Below are 19,319 nucleotides of genomic sequence, written 5' to 3'. Positions count from 1 at the left end.
GCACTTCAGTACAACTGTCACTGTCACTCCTCCCCTCCTGACACGGAATCCAAGGCACTTTGTGAGGAGGAGAAGGAGGAATAAGTGAGGATTGCAGCTCCTTCCCTCTCAGCTCTCCCCTGTAGCTGGGAATGCAGAGCACACCCAAAGCCTGCAGCCCATCTCTAGGGAGCACAGATCAAACAGCACAGAGAGGTTCTCACAGCTCTCAGCACATTGCAGAGCCTTTGCCTGCTCCTTAATTCCAGATGCACTGCAAACATAGAGCTGCACAAATATCAAGAAGTTTTCCTTGATTAAATGGCTTCCAGTTCTACACATAACCACATGGGGAAAAGGGCTGTGAAACACCTGAACCACAGGAATCCTGCCCAGAGCATGGGCACGGACAAGGCATGGCCAGCCCTCCACCTCCTCCCATTTTGAGCCCTGTCCTGAACCTCACTGTCCTACCAAAATGGGATTTATTCACTATTCACCAACTCCCAGTGATGCACACACAGCTTGTAAGCACCACACTGCCTGCAGACCCAGCTCTGAGGCAGCCTAGGATGGCTCTCATTCCATGAGGAGAAAAACCCTTCAGAAACATCCCCAGGTGGCTGCAAATGCTCAGCAGTTCCCTGGTGCTGTGAGTGAACCCAGCCTGTGCTGTCACACAGAACAGGAACTCATCCCTCTCCCTTCTCCCCTCGCTACCTGTCCTGCTTTGTGCAAAACAAACCTGTCAGGTGGTGCAAAAAGGAACTTTTAGAACCAGAAGTTACCAAAAGTCCATTTAATCTATGCAGTGAGTGTTACAGGAGACAGCAGGGACAGCCACCAGGGTGACACCCACAGTGACACCCAGGGTGACACCCACAGTGATACCCAGGGTGACACCCACAGTGACAGGGATTGAGCCTCAGAGGGTTTGGGATGAACCAGGATCCACCCAAGGTGTTCCTTCTCCTGCAGGCTCCTTCACCAAGGATGAAGCAAAATCATCCCAAAAACTGATCAAAATCACAAAGAGTGTCCCATTAAAAAAATAAAAGTTAAATTCATCAACCTATCAGGAGCTGCTGTGAGGAAATTCCCAAGGTAATTTTAACTCCATGCCCTTCAAGTGGGGTTTAACTCCCAAACAAAGCCCAAATAGCAGCTGCACACAGGCAGGCTGGCACAGGGAATACCAAACTGCACAACTCAACAGCCCAAACTGCACAGCCCAAACTGCACAGCCCAACGTGCACTCAGCTGTAAGCACAGAAGGGTTATTTAAAATACCACAATTATGTTTTCTGCCTCTCAGTAATTGTGTTTGTTTGTGAAGAACACCACTGGTGTAGGAAAAGGCACCTTCATTCACCAACTCAGTCACACCCTGGCAAAGGGAGTCACAAAGGGAATGTCCTCATGGCCAGGGCAGCTCCTGCTCTGCAAAATGAACCCCTGGGCTGAGAAACTGCACTTGAGGCTGGGTTTGACCAGGGTACTCTGGAAATGAATGGAAGCAGGGAAGCACAAAGGTGAATTGTTAAATGTTGGAGATTCTCAAGCCTGACTGACCTGCAGGGATGAGAAGGAGCAGAGACCCTGGCTGGAGTGGAGTGCCAGCACTACAAATTTCAGCAGCAGCAACAGGAACTGCACCCAAAGGCAAGGGCAACAATGAGGACTGGAACCATGGACTGCCTTGGGTGGAGGGCATTTCACAGATAGTTCACAGATATTTCACAGATATTCCATTCCTGCCCCTACCAGGGACACCTTGCACTGGCCCTGGACACTGCCAGGGGTGGCAGCTGCACCAGGCTCACCCTGAATTCCACAGGAAAACAAAGCAAAGCTTCACCTGGCACAAAAGGAACCTGTTCATCTTAGGAGATCCAGGGGAGGCACACAAACCCTGCCCCTCATCCTGAGGGGAGCTTTGGCAACAAAATCACCCCAAACACACTTTGTAAACCTCACTTCCCGCTGAAGGAAGGACAAATGCAGGCTGGGACTGAGTGAGCAGTAAAACATCCATTGTGCAGCAATCCCTTTGGACATACCCAGGGGTGAGGCAGGAACTGCAGCTCCAGAAGCTTCTGCTGAGGGCAGCAGCCCTTCCTCCAGCGTGGGCAGCTCCGACAGGTCCCTCCTGGCACAGCTCTGGCCCAGCTTGGTGTCCCAGGAGCAGCTGCTGGCCAGTTCTGCTGTCAGCCAGAACCAAGGCTCCTGTGGGGAAAAACACTGCTTATCATCATCATCAAACACTGCTCATCATCATCATCATCAAACACTGCTCATCATCATCCCTGTGAGACTGAGAGAAGCCAGCACTGATTCTGAAGGGTTCCTACACAACCCCTCAGCCTGGAGTGTGGCAGGACATGGGGAGTCCTGGGAGTCCCCCAGCACTGCCCTGAGGAGCTGCTCTGCCTTTGGGGACACCCCCAGGGCTTACAGCTCCTTCCCACAGCCCTGCTGTGTGAGTCACAGCTTCTGCACAGCTGGAAATCCAGGTTTTGATTCAGATAAGGCTCAGTCTTTGGATACGGAGAGCTGAGGGAATTCTCAGAGCAATCCCACACTTGGCAGCACATCCAGCACATCCCCTGTGAGTGCAGCACAGTGCAAGGGCTGCACTCCACACACAGCACCTCCTGTTAATTGCAATCACCTAATTAACCCTCAGCCCAGGCCAGAGCAGCTCAGCACACACCCTGGCAGCAGCACCTTCCTGAGGGATGGCTGATCCAGGGATACCCCTGGGATGGCTGATCCAGAGACACCCCGGTGCTCCCAGGGATGGCTGATCCAGGGACACCCCAGTGCACCTGCACTCCTGGGTCCTGCTGCTGCAGCTCCTCCCTCCAAGCAGGGCAGGGGAAGTGCTGGCAATGGGCTAAAAGGGATCATCTGCTGGTTAAAAACAGATTATTGCTTTGCTCTGCAGTGTGTGCTCAACTGCCTCAGGGACAATGGAATACATGAAATATATTAAATATATGAAATACATAAAATACATTAAACACATTAAATACATGAAGTACTCAGGCCATCCCCAGCAGCAGAGGTTGGGCCCCAGCCCCTTGTGCTTCAGGTGTTCCTACACCCCATGCAGAGTGTCAGAGTGCACTGGAGCAGGCAGGTCCCTTCCTCACCGCAGCCCCCCAAAACCTGAGCATCACTGTGAGCACAGCAGCCAGTCCCTCCTGGGGCACACAACCTCCCCTTTCCCAAATCCATGTAAATCCAGTGTGTGCTGTCAAGAGGATCAACACCCAGCCATACCTGAGCCACTGAATCAGAACATCATGGAACCCTGGGGTCCCTGAGGCTGGAGAAGCTCTCCTGTGCCCAATCCCCCCTGTCCCCAGCCCAGAGCTCTGGGTGCCACCTCCAGGCCTTCCCTGGACACCTCCAAGGTTGGGAATTCCACCAGAACCTCCAGCAAAGCTCATCCCCTCCTGACAACCTCCCACCCAGAGGTTCTCCAGGCTCAGCTGTGCTTCCCCAAGCCCCAGGGGCACTCCCTGGATAAACCCCCCAGGTATAACCCCTCCTGGGCAGGGGAGCAGCAGCACACTCTGCTGCACTATTCCAGTTTAATCCCTGTTCCAGAGAGCACCCCTGAGGAGATAACCCAGGTAAGACATTGCCCCACGTTGGCACTGGCTGTACCAGGGCACTGAACCAGGCAGCAGCAAGCAGGAGGAAGGATTTACTAAATGAATGTAATCATCTCTGAGGGCTCCCACACCATTTAAATCAAATGAAGGAAATTTAACAACGTTTTTCCTCCTGAAGTTCAATACATTGCTGCTAAATACATAAAGAGGGGTGAAGACAGAAATAAAGCTGAATTACAGCCACCCCCACAGCACACAGTGCCATGAATTGGGGAGTTGGAGAAGCAGCTCTGAACCCATGCTGCAGTTCATGGGCAGAAATATGAACATCACTGGGTTTTGAACTACCTTCAACAGCCAGGTTAGCTCTCCTTGCGTTATTCTGCCCCACAGACCCCTGAGAATACCAAAATACAGAACAGGGGAGAAGTTAAAACCCAGGGAGAGAAGGGAGAGAGATCTCCCAGATACCTGAGGAAGCAAAAACCCAGGGAGAGAAGGGAGAGAGATCTATCTCCCCAGACACCTGATGGCAGTCAGCTGATCTGCCAGGACATCACAAACACACTCTGGTTTGTGCCAGCACCTGAGAGCAGCCCCAGCCCAGCCCTGCCAGCCCCACAGGAGCCTGCAACACCCCAGGGACTGAGGCCAGTCCTGCCTGGGCAGCCTCACAGCCCTTTTTGGGCAGGGATCTTCCCCAATACCCAACCCACAGCTCCCTGAGGCTGCTCCCTCCTGTCTTCGTGACTGTTACACGGGAGGGACACAGGAAACTCTGCTCTGCACTGGGGCATTGCTCATGCTCAGACTGAATGGCAGCAATTTAATCTGGCCAATCTGCCCAGCTGGGCTGGGGCTCTCCTGTGGGCCTTGGGAAGCACAGAAGCAGTTCAGAATTCACCCATCTCTGGTGGAGGTGCCTTGGTGACAGGAGGGAATGGATGGTTGGGTCTGGAGGGCACTGCTGGCCCAGTCCTGGCTGAGAACGAGCCACAGCTCCATTAGTTTGAGGAACTGAGTTAATAATGGCACAGGTCAGAGCGGAATGGAGCTTCCCTGCCTGGCCTGGCTCCTCCCTGGCCCCCGGTGCAGTGAGAGCTCAGGGCCACTGGGAGTCAGCAGCCACTGCTGCAGGGCAGGGACAGGGACAAACAGGAACTCACCTGGAACACCAGAGATTGATCCATCTGGGAACACCAGGGATCTGTCTGCACAACCAGGGATCCACCTGGGAACCAGGGATCTGCCTGGAGCACCAGAGATTGATCCATCTGGAAACACCAGGGATCTGTCTGCACAACCAGGGATCCACCTGGGAACCAGGGATCTGCCTGGAGCACCAGAGATTGATCCATCTGGAAACCAGGGATTGATCCACCCGGAGCACCAGGGATGGATCTAGCTGAGAAAGCAGGGATCCAGCTGGGAACCAGAGATCCACCACGGAAGACCAGGAATCCACCTGGGAATCAGGGATCTGCTGGGAATCAGGGATTGATCCACCTGGGAACCAGGGATCTGCCTGGAACACCAGGGATCCACCTTGAGCACCAGGGATGGATCCACTGCTCTCCTGCTGCAGTCTGGAGGTCCCACCCCTGAGCACCTCCAGGAACCTTCCTCTGCCTCTTCCAAGCCCTGCTGTGGCAGGGAAGCACCACTGCCTCCTCCTCCTCTTCCTCCCAGCCCAGGTTCCTGCCCTCTGTGCCCAGCCCTGCCTACCCCAGGGCTCCCCAGGCTCAGGCCACCCTGGTGGCCTGTCCCTTGTGCTGGCAGCCCCAACGGGAGGGGATCCAGCTGGGGCCAAGGAGGGAATTATTCCCTCCAGAACCCCAAACATAAGAGGATCCAGGTGAGGCCAAGGAGGGAATGGTTCCCTCAGAACCCCAAACAGGAACAGGCCCAGGTGAGGCCAGGGAGGGAATGGTTCCCTCAGAAACCCAAACAGGAACAGGCCCAGGTGAGGCCAAGGAGGGAATGGTTCCCTCAGAATCCCAAACAGGAACAGGCCCAGGTGAGGCCAAGGAGGGAATGGTTCCCTCAGAGAGCCCCCCCAAAGAATAGGAAGCACCTCATTCTGTGGGTTACAGAATTCCTCCCCCTGTTACACCTCGAAGCCCAGAACACCTTTAAATTACCACAAACTGGGACATCACTCCCAGCCTCTCCTCAGCAAGCAGAAACTTGAGGGAAGTGTTGAGCAGAAGCTTTTAAAGCCATTTTGAACCCCAGTCCACTGCAGACCTGTGCTGAATTCTGCCACAAGGTGTGACACAGGACAGGTGAGCAGGGCACAGCAGCACAGGTGACTCCTGCTTTGGACACCCCTAGAAACTGCAGCCTGAAGCCCCCAAATCCCAGAGTGACTCTCTGCAGTGAGCTGAAACCATCCCAGAAGGAACAGAGGGACACAGCAGAGGTGTGAGGGCAGCAGGGCTGCTCTGGCTGCACGGCAGCCCCTGGGCTCAGCTCCAGCTGGGACTGCCAGGGCTCGCTGGGGTTGTCAGAGCAGCACTCACACCACAGCCAGGGCAACACAAACACACAGGGAGCAACAGCCACCAGGGAACAACAGCACCCAAAATGCACCACACACACTGCCCTGGGCTCAGCAGAACCAGAACAGGAGGGGAATTCACTGCTCCCCAACAGCACAGCCTGGAGTCCAGCTGGCTGGGAACTGCCTGGAACTGCACTCCCAGGAAGGACATTGCTGTTTAAATGCACAGGAGAACAAAGGGCAGCATCCAGCCCTGCTGTCCCTCCTGAGAGCACCCAGGGGAGCTCCTGCTGCTGCTGCAGGGCTGATGGAAACTGCATTAACCTCCACTGACTGCCATGTCCATCACTGGCAGCCTGGCCTTCAGCATGTCCCAGTGATTCCCAGCCTTTGCTCCATCTTTGTTATTTCTCCTGGCCTTTAAGATATCCCAGCTATTCCCATGGCTGTTACCATCATTTGTTATTTCTCCTGGCCTTTAGGATATCCCAGTGATTCCCATGGCTGTTCCCATCCTTTGCTCCACCTTTGTTATTTCTCCTGGTGAGACTGAGCCTGCACCAGCCTGTCCTTCCTTCAGGGAATGTTTCTAGAAGTTGCCAAGGCATCTGCCTCAGGTTTCCACGTGGCTGCTGCACCTCTGAGCACTTCGCTGGCTCTGGAGCTGTCACACCTCGGGATTTTCCCTCTGAGAACAGGGGGCAGTCACCACCAAGTGCCAGAACCACACAAGGACCTGCCCCACACTCTCACAGGGTGCCAGCTCAGGAGGACACTGGTTCCTGCATGGCCCTGATGGGACAGCACTGCCAGGGATCCCTTCCCAGCCTGCAGCAGGGATCTGAGCACAGCTGAGGGCACAGAGCTATGTGAGCTCTGGTGGGACACCACATCCAGGGGTCTGAGCACAGCTGAGGGCACAGAGCTGTGTGAGCCCTCCACAGAGAAAAGGAGGCTCCAGGGAGATCTCCAGCACCTCCCTGTACTAAAAGACGGCATTTAACAAAGAGGAACAACTTTTTACACTGGTAGATACTGGAAAGTGCTTTAAATTAAAAGCTGGGAGATTCAGATGGGATTTTGGGACTAAATCCTTCCCCATCAGGTGGGGAGGCCCTGGCACAGCTGTGGCTGCCCCTGCACCCCTGGCAGTGCCCCAGGCCGGGTCAGAGGGGACCTGGAGCAGCCTGGGGCAGTGGGAGGTGTCCGTGCCGTGGCAGGGTGGCACTGGGTGGCTTTGAAGGTCCCTTCCACCCAAACCACGCTGTGATTGCAGAGTGCAGCCCTGTCCCCGAGTGCCCTGCAGGTCACGGCTCAGCAGCTGCACTCGCCCGTCCCCGGGGCAGAACCAGCCCCAAGGGAACAATGCATCATTATCAGCCTGTAATTAACACAATGACAGAGCGCACAGCCTGCTGCCGGGAGAGCAGGGGCGGTCCGGAGCAGGGGGACCCTTATCCCGGGAGAGAGCGGGGCACCGAGGGACACCGGGGACACCGAGGGGCAGAGAGGGACCGGGGGCCACCGGAGGGACCAGGCCGGGCTCGGGCCCTGCTGGGAGCCGGGAAGGGGCTCGGGCCAGCCGGGTCCCCCTTTCTGGGGGAAGTGACCCCTTCAGAGCCATTTCACAGGGCAGAAGGTGACACCGGCCGGCTGCCCCAACTCCAGCAAGATAAGGACCCAGCGTGGCGCACGGACGCGGGGACACACGGACACACAGGGACGGACACCGGGACACACGGACACGCATATACATATACACACACAGAGGGACACACACGGACACACACAGGGACACCCATACACGCACGGACACACAGACACACACACAACCGCTCCGGTCGGTGAGCGGCTGCTCCCGCCCGCCCGACCCCGTGCTCACCTGAGCCTGCTCCTCCTCTTTCTCCTGCTGCTGCTGCTGGCCGTGCTCCATGGCGGCGGGCCGTGTCCGTGTGCCCCTCCCCCGTGTCCGTGTGTCCGGCTGTCCCCGTGTCCCGCCCGGTCGTCAGGGACTCGCGCCCGCCCCGCGCGCGCACGCGCCGGGACCGCCCCCTCCCCGCGCCGCCATTGGTCGGTGCCGGGAGCGGGGCCGGGGAGCGAGCTCCGCCTCCCGCGCGGTGATTGGTGGGCGGGGAGCGGCGGGGCGGGGCTGAGGGAGCGCGCGCTCGCGGGGGTTTTGGCGGGCAGCGGAAGTGCCCGGATAAAGGCGGAGACGGGGCCGGCAGGGACATGGGGGACCCTGAGAGACCGTGGGGGACTGTGAGGGACAGCGGGGCCGGAACGGGCCGGACTGGACCGAGCTGCCAGCGGCACGGACACCTTCCGCTGCCTGGAGAGCTCCGCCCAGCCCGGCCGGGTCACTGCCCGGGACCCGGAGGCAGCTGCCGCCGGTAACGTGTGCCAGGAAAGCTCCCCGAAATGTCCGGTCCAACAGGATCACAGCATCGCTGGGGCTGCAAAGGCCCTTCCGCACCACCCAGTCCCAGCTGTGCCCGATGTCCCCTTGTCCTCAGCCCAGAGCACCGAGTGCCACCTCCAGCCCTTCCCTGGATACCTCCCGGGATGGGCACTCCGAGCCTCCCTGGGCAGCACTGCCAGGATCCAGTCACCCCTCCTGTGAATAAAACCTTCCTGGTGTTTGTTCCCTTGTCCTGACTCTGCCCTCTGGCAGTGGAAGCCATTCCCTGTGTGCTGTCCCTTGTCCCAGTCCCTCTCCAGCTCTCCCGGAGCCCCTCGGTGGTGGATGGACACTGAAATCCCACGGAAATCAGGCATTCTGAGACAGTCCTGTGTGAGCAGGAAATGAGTGGGATTGTCCTACGTGGGAATTCCATTCAACTCCCAAGCTCTCCAGTGGCAGTGGGGGTCTCTGGTGGTCTGTCAGGTTTGAAAGGACAGGCTCAAAGTCTGGACAGGTGGAGAACATGAGATGGACCTCCCCATGGACACCTTTAGATGTGGGTGTCAGTCCTGCATGGCTTCCTGATCCATGAAATCCTCCATTCTTCCTGATCCTTGACATCCTCCATGGCTCCCTGATACATGAAATCCTCCATACTTCCTGATCCCCAAAATCCTCTATGGCTCCCTGATCCCTGACATCTTCCATACTTCTTGATTCCTGACATCCTCCATGGCTTCCTGATTGCTGAAATCCTCCCTGGCTTCCTGATCCCTGAAATTCTCCATACTTCCTGATCCATTAAATCTTCCATGGCTCCCTGATCCACGAAATCCTCCATTCTTCCTGATCCCTGCCATCCTGCATTGCTCCCTCATCCATGAAATTCTCCACGGCGCCTTGATCCCTGAAATCCTCCATGGCTTCCCATTCCCTGCCATCATGCATGGCGTGCCCTGGAGGGAGGGAGGGAGGATCTCTGCCTTCCCCTGACGCAACTGCCCCCTGATCCAGTGGGAGGTGTCCCTGCCCATGACAAGGGGGTTGGGGCTGGCTGGATTTTAGGGTCCCTTCCATTCCTGCCCGTGACAAGGGGGTTGGGGCTGGCTGGTTTTCCATCCCTTCCATCCCAGCCCATGCCATGACTCCCAGACTCTGTGATAAGCTCTCCCTGAGGCATCCAGGCACTGGTTAACGCTCCGTGTTTCAGCTGGGGCCAGCAAAGGCACAAGAGGAATTTCCTGTTAAAAGCAGGATTCTGAGTTATTTTGGCTCCCCTGGAGTTGCAGAGCAGGGACAGGAGCCCCGGGCCATGCAGGTTCCAGTCCCTCTGTCCCCATCCCAGCAGTTAAACTCTCCTGCTGAGTATCAGCAGTGGACCCAACTGTGCACACTGAGCAGCTCTGTGCCCAGCCAATAAATAACTGCGCCCTCCCCCAGCAGGGAAGCTGCAGGAATTGGAAAATAAAGGTGCTTCCAGAGGATTTCCTTCTCCTGAGTTCTTTATTCTGCTCAGAGCAGCTCTCTGCCTGGTATCCAGCAGAACATCTCCCAAAAGGCAGCGTCTGCACGGGCTCTGCAGTGACTGGGGGGTTGTTTTTCAGCACCAGATAAATGGGAATGTTCCAATACAGCAAGGCAAACATTCCTTAAAATAATTAAGATGCTGACAAGAAAATGCAGCTTGATATTCAGAGCCATCTCCTGTTGCAAATGCAATTAAATGTGTTGGGCTCAGCCCGTCCCAGCGCTAATTTGTGCACATCCCCAAACCCCTCGGAGCAGGGAGCAGCAGCCGTGGGGTGCCTGCCTGGGGGGAGCAGAGGCAGCAGGCACACAGCAAACCCCGCTGGAAGAGCAGCAATTCCTGCTTTATTTCCCTGGCAGCCCGAGGAGGAGCAGGCTCGGCTCCCGGGCCGGCTCTCCCTCGCTGAGCGCGGTGTGGTGCTGAGAACAGCTCCGAGAGGCACCTGGGAGGGACCTGCCAGCTCTGAAGGGCTCCTCTCGTCACAGCAGCCCCAAATTCTGTCACTGCCTTTATTTTTAGCAGAGCGATTCACAGGCAGGGAAGGAGGGGAGGAGGGAGGCTTGGCTGAGTGTTTATCGCTCGCACATCACACAGGAAGCTGTTCACATTTTTATTAATTGACTAACAATATCCAGAGACTTACTCAGGCTCAGATGGAAATCTGCTCCGATCCTTTCCAGTGAAATGTCACTTGACATGAAAATGGCAGAGGAATTTTTAGAAAGGCCATCGCTGGGGGAGATTCTTGGAGAGAGAAGAACCTGCCTTCCCCCGAAACTCTGTCAGCCTCAGGGGTTTAAAAGGTGACATGTAATATATTAAAATACAGGGATTGATTAATGTGCTAATTGCAGGGGAGAATATAAAATACAATCGTGACTTCAGATACCTTGGAGAAGAGGAATGTTTGAACATCAGGCCCTGGCTGGTGCCAGTGACACGTTAATTGCCAAGTTTTCAACGTGAGGGTTTCTGTGCTCCAAGGTAGTTGGAAGCTCATCGTTACTGGGATCTGATCAACAGGATTCCTCAGCTGCTCTGGAAAACAAATCTCGGCTGCTTTAGTGCCTGTGCATTTCAGTATCTGGTACCTTAGGAACACTGACACCTGAGTGAGCCTTTCCCCTGGTTTGTGATTGCAGAAATGGATGTGCTTCCATGGCAGAGATCCAGGGAATCTCTACATCCAGCTCCCGTTAAAAATGGAGAGGAGGAGGCAAGGAGGGAGGATCAGGTGTGTCAGAGGGAGGGCAGCAGGAGCCAGCTGGCACAGCAGAGTGATGGGCAGGTGATTCCGTCAGCGAGGGGCACGGGGGTTCCCAGCAGCAAGAGGAGCTGGGCTGGCTGTGATCTGAGCCAGGGAAGCAGCTCAGATGGGGCTGCAGGACATGAAACCAGGAATTAGGAGAGGAGGCTGGTGACAGGCTGAGCTCCTGAGCACAGCGCAGGCTCGGGGAGAAAGAGGGAGAGAAAGGGAATGGAAGCATGAATGGGGAGCTGTGCTCTGTGCTGGGACACATGAATGGGGGGCTGCTGAGAATGGTGGGACACAGGAATGGAGGGACACAGGAATGGGGAGCTGTGCTCTGTGCTGGGAGCAGTGGGGCACAGGAATGGGGGGACGCAGGAATGGGGAGCTGTGCTCTGTGCTGGGAATGGGGGGACACAGGAATGGGGAGCTGTGCTCTGTGCTGGGAGCAGTGGGACACAGGAATGGGGGGACACATCAATGGGGAGCTGAGCTCTGTGCTGGGAATGGGGGGACACAAGAATGGGGGGCTGTGCTCTGTGCTGGAAGTAGTGGGACACAGGAATGGTGGGACACATCAATAGGGTAACTGTGCTCCATGCTAGGAGCACTGGGACACAGCAGCACAGGGCACCCGGGGCTGGGGGAGCATTCCAGCCAAGCTGGGAGCTGATCCTGTTCCTGGCTGCCTGCAGCAGCAGCAGCAAAGTGCCCTGATCACTGCAATCCCGAGGCTGCAGACTTTATTGGCTGATTTCAGCTCAATCAGATTGAGGGATAAATGAGATCTGGGCTTAGCCGAGGTTTCTGAGCTGAAAAGAGCAAATCAGGATTAAACCAGGAAAACAGATGAATGGGATAGACTGATGTGAGGGACCTGGGCTCAGCAGCCCTCCAGCAGGGTTCATACTGGGGTATTGAAGGGGTAATGGCAGCTGTGCCCATAGCAGAGGATACGATCATGGAAAGGTTTGGGGTGGAAAACACCTTAAAAACCACCCAGTGCCACCCCTGACATGGCAGGGACACCTCCCACTGTCCCAGGTGGATCCCAGCCCTGTCCAGCCTGGCCTTGGGCACTGCCAGGGATCCAGGGGCAGCCCCAGCTGCTCTGGGCACCTGTGCCTGTGCCCCTGTGCTATGGGGAAGGTGACTCAGGAAGGTGCAGCCTGTGAGGGGACACAGCTCCTTCCAGTGAGCCCAGAAGTGCCCAGGAAAATCCCCACATCTTTAGGTACTCTGGTAAGATGCCCAAAATGAGGGTAACTACACCCAGCTCTTGGGAACCTGGATCTACAGAAAGCTTGGGATTCCTCCCTGTGAATGGTGCTGAGTTGTTTAAAATTTTATTCCTTGTGCAGTGATGAAAGCCCTGCATTGGCAAGGGCTGGACCTGGGGGCAAAACACCCTTCAGGTGGGGCTGGGGATGAGCAGAGCCTAAGAGAGGGAGCAGGAGGGCACATCCCCAGTGAAGCTTCACCCTGAGGGGACTGAGGATGATCAGGGACCCTAAGGGAGGGCACATCCCAAATGAAGCTTCACTCTGAGGGAGCTGGGGATAAACAGAGCCTCTGAGAGGGAGCAGGAGGGCACATCCCAAATGAAGCTTCACCCTGAGGGGACTGGGGATAAACAGAGCCTCAGAGAGGGAGCAGGAGGGCACATCCCAAATGAAGCTTCACTCTGAGGGAGCTGGGGATAAACAGAGCCTCTGAGAGGGAGCAGGAGGGCACATCCCAAATGAAGCTTCACCCTGAGGGGACTGGGGATAAACAGAGCCTCAGAGAGGGAGCAGGAGGGCACATCCCAAATGAAGCTTCAGCCTGAGGGAGCTGGGATAAGCAGGAGCAGCTTCACATCCCAAATGAAGCTTCACCCTGAGAGGCTGGGGATAAACAGGGACCCTAAGAGAGGGAGCAGGAGGGCACATCCCAAATGAAGCTTCACCCTGAGGACCAGCAGGCTCTGAGTGCAGTCTGGGCTGTGGAAGTGTCAGCTGGGATGGGAGAAGGAGCTCTAGAGCCCTCCTGGGTACTGCTGAGCCCCAGTTCCAGACTAAAGGGGAGCACTGGAGCTCCTCCAGTGACCCAGCATGGGCTGGGAGCTGCTCTGAAACGTCCTGGCCTGACACCCAGCCCTGCCAGTGCCACGGGCACAGCTTCAGGACGGGTGTCTTGACTCACATCTTATGCAACCCCTCTCCTCCCCAGGAAGTGAGAAGGAACCCATTAAATCTGCCCACACAGCGTCTCTAATGCCTGAACTGGAAGTGGTGGGAATTATGATGGATATATGGAGCCCTTCCCCAGGTTTCCAGGCAAATCAGGGGAAAGTTCCTTCAAAAAATGTACAGCTAATTATGGATTTTCCAGCTGCGCTAATGTTTGAAGGGCTAAGTCTTTAATTAAATCAGAGGTTTACAAGTGAACGTTCCTGGTAGGAGTCTGTAGGGAGTAGCCTTTGAATTGGTAAATCAGCTCCTGAATAAACCACTTGTCAAGCTGAAACGCTGCGTTCCCTGAGTTCTGTGCTAAGTTTAAACAAGAAAATAACAGAATTTCATGGAGATGAAAAATGGCAGTGCTGGGAACTGGAGATTTGCACTCACCCTCAGGTGCAGTGCAGCTCCTGCAGAACATTTGCTGTCTGTGCCACCCCATCAGCTGCTGCTGCTGCTCCAGCAGGGGAAGTGTCCGTGCTCCATCAGCCCCTGCTCTCTGTGCTGCCCCAGCTGCCCCAGACACAGCCACAGCCCCTGGCAGGGTGTGAGGCCCTGGCACAGGTGCCCAGAGCAGCTGGGGCTGCCCCTGGATCCTGGCAGTGCCCAAGGCCAGGCTGGATGGAGCTTGGAGCACCTGGGATGTGTCCCTGCCATGGCAGGGGTGGCCCTGGATGGTGTTTGTAGTCTCTTCCAACCCAAAAGATTCCATTATTCTTTAACTGTACTGGAGCATGTTAGGCACTCCAGCCCAGATGTGCCAGGACTGCCCAGGTCCTCACTCTGACCTCCCTGCTCCAGCCTGCAGCAGCCTCAGGGCTCTGGCCTGGGCCTGGGCAAGCCATGGCACCTGTTTTCCATCTCTTTTATAGCTCTTCTATACCTATTTTATATCTCTTTTACATCTGCTTTATACCTGTTTTATAGCTCTTTTATATCTCTTTTCTATCTTATTTATTGTTTAATGCCTGAAACACTGCCAAGTGTTAGTTTTCCAGCATGTTCTTCACTCCCAGCCTGGCAGGCTGCCTGTCACACGTGTGCCCTGCCCTGGTGGCACTCAGGGGACAGAGGTGCTGAGCACACCTTGGGCTGTGCTCCCTGAGCTCTGGGGCTGCTCCCTGTCCATAAGGGCCCCATGGCCAGCGTGGCTCTGTGCTCAGCCATGTCCCCTCATTGGTCCCTTCTCCAGGGTCCCAGCCCTGCCCAGCCCTGGAATTCTGCTCCATGTCCCATGGCAGGGACCATGGCTGGACTGGAGCATGGAGTTATGGAAAGTTCAGCTCCCCCAGCACAGACTAATCTGAACCCAGCTGTGTGAGCTCTCTCTGTAATCTGTGGGGGAAAATCAGAGTCTTTTAGGGCATGAGTCAGCTAATCTGTTTTAGTCTCTATTTTGGGAGGAGATGAAGCATGTCCTCAAATTTGCTGTTCTTCTCTGTTGACTTCAAAGGGAGCCCAACGTGACTTGCTGGAATGGAGGTGTCTGTGCAAGGCAAGTCTATCTTTGGGCAGATGGAGCTCAATGAAGGGGAAGGGTGACTTCATCCATCATCCATGCATTCTGTTGAGGGATCCACTCAGTTCCAAGCTCTTCTACCTGGCTGAGGCACTGCTTACTCCTCGGGTCCCTTTCTTTGCTCTGCTTCCTGCCAAGGACAGGATCTCACCTACAACTCCCAAGGATTTATGGACAATGTGTGTGGTGACCCTTCCCTGCCTCTGGAGCTCACCTGCCTCCCCTCTTCTCCTCCTGATGCAGTTTGCTGATGCTCCACCCTTCCCTCAGGTACCTCACAGTGTCTCCTTGGCTCTCCCTTCACCCCTGCCCTGCCCACAGCCCATCCACCACTGAGAATTTCTGCTCACAGTCACACTTGGGCACCCTCATGGCCAACCCATCCACCCTGACCCCCACCTGGCACCCCCATTCCTGCCCCATCCCCTGCAGGTCCCTGAGCACACAGAACCATTGCTGCCCACACTGAGGAGTGCCAGGCCCTGTCAGACCCACTTGCACCAGGCTGCTCAGGACTGTGTCCATGAAGGTCTGAACACCTCCAACGATGGACATGCCAAGCCTGCCCAGGATTCTTCCAGTGCCCTTCCCTTCCAAGAGACAAGGGATGCTCATTCCAGAGTCCTTAATGAAAGTTAAATGGATAAAATGTTAAACAGAGCTTCATCCTCACCTTCCCTGGGTCAATTCCAGAGCTTACACTGACCTTGAAGTCTTATCCTTCTCTGGAATCTTCCTTTTTCTCAAGTGCCTCCTTAGGGCAGATGCCTTCACTGTTGGCTTTGGAGGATTTCCTCTCCCCTCCATGAGCTACAAGAGACCTGGACCTGCCCTGGCTGTGTGTGCTGGGACCCAGACCCCCCTGCTCAGCCCTGGCTGATGCCAAAGGCAAGGTGGGAACTGTGTCCCTGTGCCCCTCCCTCAGGTGAGAGCCCACCTGCAGAGCTGCCCCAGCCCTGGGGCCAACAGCAGGAGGACGTGGAGCTGCTGCAGGGCTGGAGCCCCTCTGCTCTGGAGCCAGGCTGGCAGAGCTGGGAATGTTCCCCTGGAGAAGGAAAGGCTCCAGGCAGAGCTCAGAGCCCCTGGCAGGGCCTGGAGGGGCTCCAGAAGAGCTGGAGAGGGACTGGGGACAAGGGATGGAGGGACAGGAGCCAGGGAATGGCTCCCACTGGGAAAGGGGAGATTGGGCTGGGATCTTGGCAAGGAATTGCTGGCTGGGCTGGAATTCCCAGATTTGCTGTGGCTGCCCCTGGATCCCTGGCAGTGCCCAAGGCCAGGCTGGACATTGGGGCTGGAGCAGCCTGGCATGGTGGCAGCTTGGCAGAGGGCTGGAAGGGTCCGTGGGGTCCCTTCCTTCAGCCCTTCCCCGATTCCTCAGCAGCCCCAGCTCAGTTCTGCTCCCCCCATTCCCTCGGAGCTGCTCCAGCCCTCCTGCCCTCCCCTGTCCCTGCAGTGCTGCCTTTCCTGCAGGAGCCCTGGAGAGCAGAGCTGCTGCCCTCACTGGCCCCTCCTGCTCCATCTGTCCAGCCCCATCTGCTCTGCTCTCGGACCTGCCTCAGACACAAACTGTGCTTTTGGTTCTGCTCCTGGACGTGCCTCAGACACAAACTGTGCTTTTGGTTCTGCTCTCGGACCTGCCTCAGACACAAACTGTGCTTTTGGTTCTGCTCCTGGACCTGCCTCAGACACAAACTGTGCTTTTTGCTCTGCTCTCAGACCTCTCTGATACACAAACTGCTTTTGGTTCTGCTCCTGCACCTGCCTCAGACACAAACTGTGCTTTTGGTTCTGCTCCTGGACCTGTCTCAGATACAAACTGCTTTTTGCTCTGCTCTCAGACCACTCTGAGACACAAATTCTGCTTTTGGTTCTGGCTCTGAGCAGCCAGAGATGCAGCCTGGCCTGGCCAGGAGCTAACCGGCATCTTCATGAGGAAATAAAGGAAATAACCCTTTATTTTATAGCATTGCTACAGAAATAAGAGTTCCTTTCATTGAACCCTCACCACTGACAAAAGAGAAGCCCTGAATTTGTCCAGGACCTGAATTCCCCAAATCCTCCCCAGGGTAACAAGTGACTGCCTCAGCTTTAACCATCTGATCATGCTGAAATTGCTGAAGTTATAATTATAAACCTCCAAAGTAAGAGCAATAACGTGCAACTGGAGCTCATTTTCAGACTTGGCTGAGAAAAGGCTGTAACCAGACTGAGCAATTTTAATTTAGGTAAATTAAGTGTTTAAATTTAGCCTGGTAACTAAAATCCACAAATCACCAACCATCATCCTGTGTTAATTGCATGAGCATCCTCTCATTATTCCTTGCTTTCTGACCAGTCAGAAAATCCTCATCCCAGTATTAGTCATGCCCTAGGTGTCTGGGAACTTGTAATATTTTACATTGTGTTTCTTTCTTTCTCTCTTCATGGAAAGGTTTTTTATTGCTTTACTATTAAAGTACAGTACAGGGCTATTTTGGGACAGGAACCTTTAAAATTAACTGAGTTTTTATACTTTGTAAAAATGAGACCTGCCTGAGGAACTATTCAATGCTCATTCTTCAATTTAATCCTGAGTACCTGAAGCAGTGAAAGATTTTGCTCCTAATCATATTAATGAAGTTGATTATTTTAGGAGCCCAGGCTGCCAAGCAGGTTATCTATTTCAGTCTGTGACTGCATCATGAATTAACAGAGCAATTAAAGCAAACATGGAGCCAATAACAAATGTGAGAAGGGTTTCACAGCTGGGGTGCCTGGGCAGGGGCAATGCTGTGAGAGCAGCAGAGTTCCAGAAGGGATTCAGAGGCTCCACGTGTCCCATTTGGTCATTGCCAGGGCAGGAAGGAAGGAAATGGCATCTCCTGGCACAGAAGTCAGAACTGGGAGATGTTTCCTACATGGATTATTTATTTTATTTCCTATTGAAGGGGTAATGACTTTAAAATGAAAGAGGGAAGGTTTGGATGGGATCTTGGAAAGAAATTCTTCCTGTGAGATCCTGGCCCAGGGTGCCCAGATTTGCTGTGGCTGCCCCTGGATCCCTGGCAGTGCCCAAGGCCAGGCTGGACACTGGGGCTGGAGCACCTGGGACAGTGGGAGGTGTCCCTGCCATGGATGGGGTGGCACTGGGTGGGCTCTGAGGTCCCTTCCACCCAAACCATTCCAGGGTTCCATATTTATGAAACATGTATCCCAGAAATGTTTTACATTTTGGATACAGATTAACTCCAGAGAAATCCAATAATAAAATCAATATTTATGTCCTGCGGCTGTAAAATCCCAGCCAGCAGCAGAGTGCTGAGCACTCTGAGGGGAGGAGGAGGGTTTGTTATCCAGTTATCCAGCAAAGCCTGGGACAAGGAGCAGTTCTGGGATGGGGACAGTCACCTCTCCAGGGGCTGTGGCTGTTCCCAAGTCCTGGGGAGTTTGGCTTCAGCACCAAAGCAACCTTTGGGAGCAGCTTCCTCTGCAATTCCACTGTGGGAGCCTTCCCAGTCATTGCATCAGGGAATGGCCTGGGCTGGGAGGGACCTTAAATCCCCTCCAGTGCCACCCCTGCCATGGCAGGGACACCTCCCACTGTCCCAGGGGGCACTAACCCCAATGTCCAACCTGGCCTTGGGCACTGCCAGGGATCCAGGGGCAGCCACAGCTGCTCTGGACACCCTGTGCCAGGGCCTCACCCCCTGCCAGGGAACAATTCCTGCCCCATATCCCATATCCCTGCCCCTGGCAGTTCACCCTCACAAATCCCAGCCCAGCTCTCCTTGCAGAGCCCCTGGGCACTGCAGGGCTCTCCTGGAGCCCAGAGCCCCGAGCAGGGAGCCTGAGCTCTGCTGCTCCTGCCCCCAGGGCAGAACCCACCAGCAGCTCCAGTGACCCTCCAACCTCTCCAGAAGATAGGAGAGGAAGCCATCCTCATCCTCCTCCAGCACAGCAGCTGTAATGATGGAATTCCTGCTAAGGAATGGGGAATGCTCCCATTCCTCAGCAGGAACTGAGCTCCTCTGGACCTCTGCAGAGCCCAGAGCCAACAGGGCAGGGGGCAGTGATCTCCAGGCCTCAGTCATTGTGTTCTGAACCCTTCCTGCCCATGCCATGCCAGACCATCATGTTCTGAGCCCTTCCTGCCCATGCCAGGCTCACCTATCGTGTTCTGAGCCCTTCCTGCCCATCTCACACCTCAGATGATCCCAGAGTTTTCCACCCCAGGCTCTGTGGAGGAGCTCAGTTACTCTCCTGTGCCACTGAGGGGTGATGAACGCTCCTGGCACTCTGTGCTGGGCTGCCAGCCTTGA

The 19,319-nt window shown here is 55.3% G+C and overlaps 1 protein-coding gene across 2 annotated transcripts in view; it reads right to left on the bottom strand.

The window, feature by feature from the left end:
• Nucleotides 1–8,157, bottom strand: part of ALMS1 (ALMS1 centrosome and basal body associated protein) — a 51,756-nt gene extending 43,599 nt beyond the window's left edge. For both annotated transcript variants that reach the window (XM_026797037.2, XM_026797036.2), the window contains exons 1-2: nucleotides 7,988–8,157; nucleotides 2,040–2,205 (exon numbers count right to left, since the gene is read on the bottom strand). In XM_026797037.2, the coding sequence (XP_026652838.2) occupies nucleotides 2,040–2,205; nucleotides 7,988–8,038 (217 nt within the window). In that variant the 5' untranslated portion in view covers nucleotides 8,039–8,157. The remainder of the gene's footprint in view (nucleotides 1–2,039; nucleotides 2,206–7,987) is intronic.
• Between the last annotated feature and the right edge of the window lie 11,162 nt (nucleotides 8,158–19,319).

This window comes from Zonotrichia albicollis, chromosome 5 (assembly GCF_047830755.1).
Source record: "Zonotrichia albicollis isolate bZonAlb1 chromosome 5, bZonAlb1.hap1, whole genome shotgun sequence".
NCBI classification, from domain to species: domain Eukaryota; kingdom Metazoa; phylum Chordata; class Aves; order Passeriformes; family Passerellidae; genus Zonotrichia; species Zonotrichia albicollis.
The sequence above is the reverse complement of the archived record's forward strand: the minus strand, read 5'-3'. Positions and strand labels throughout refer to the sequence as shown.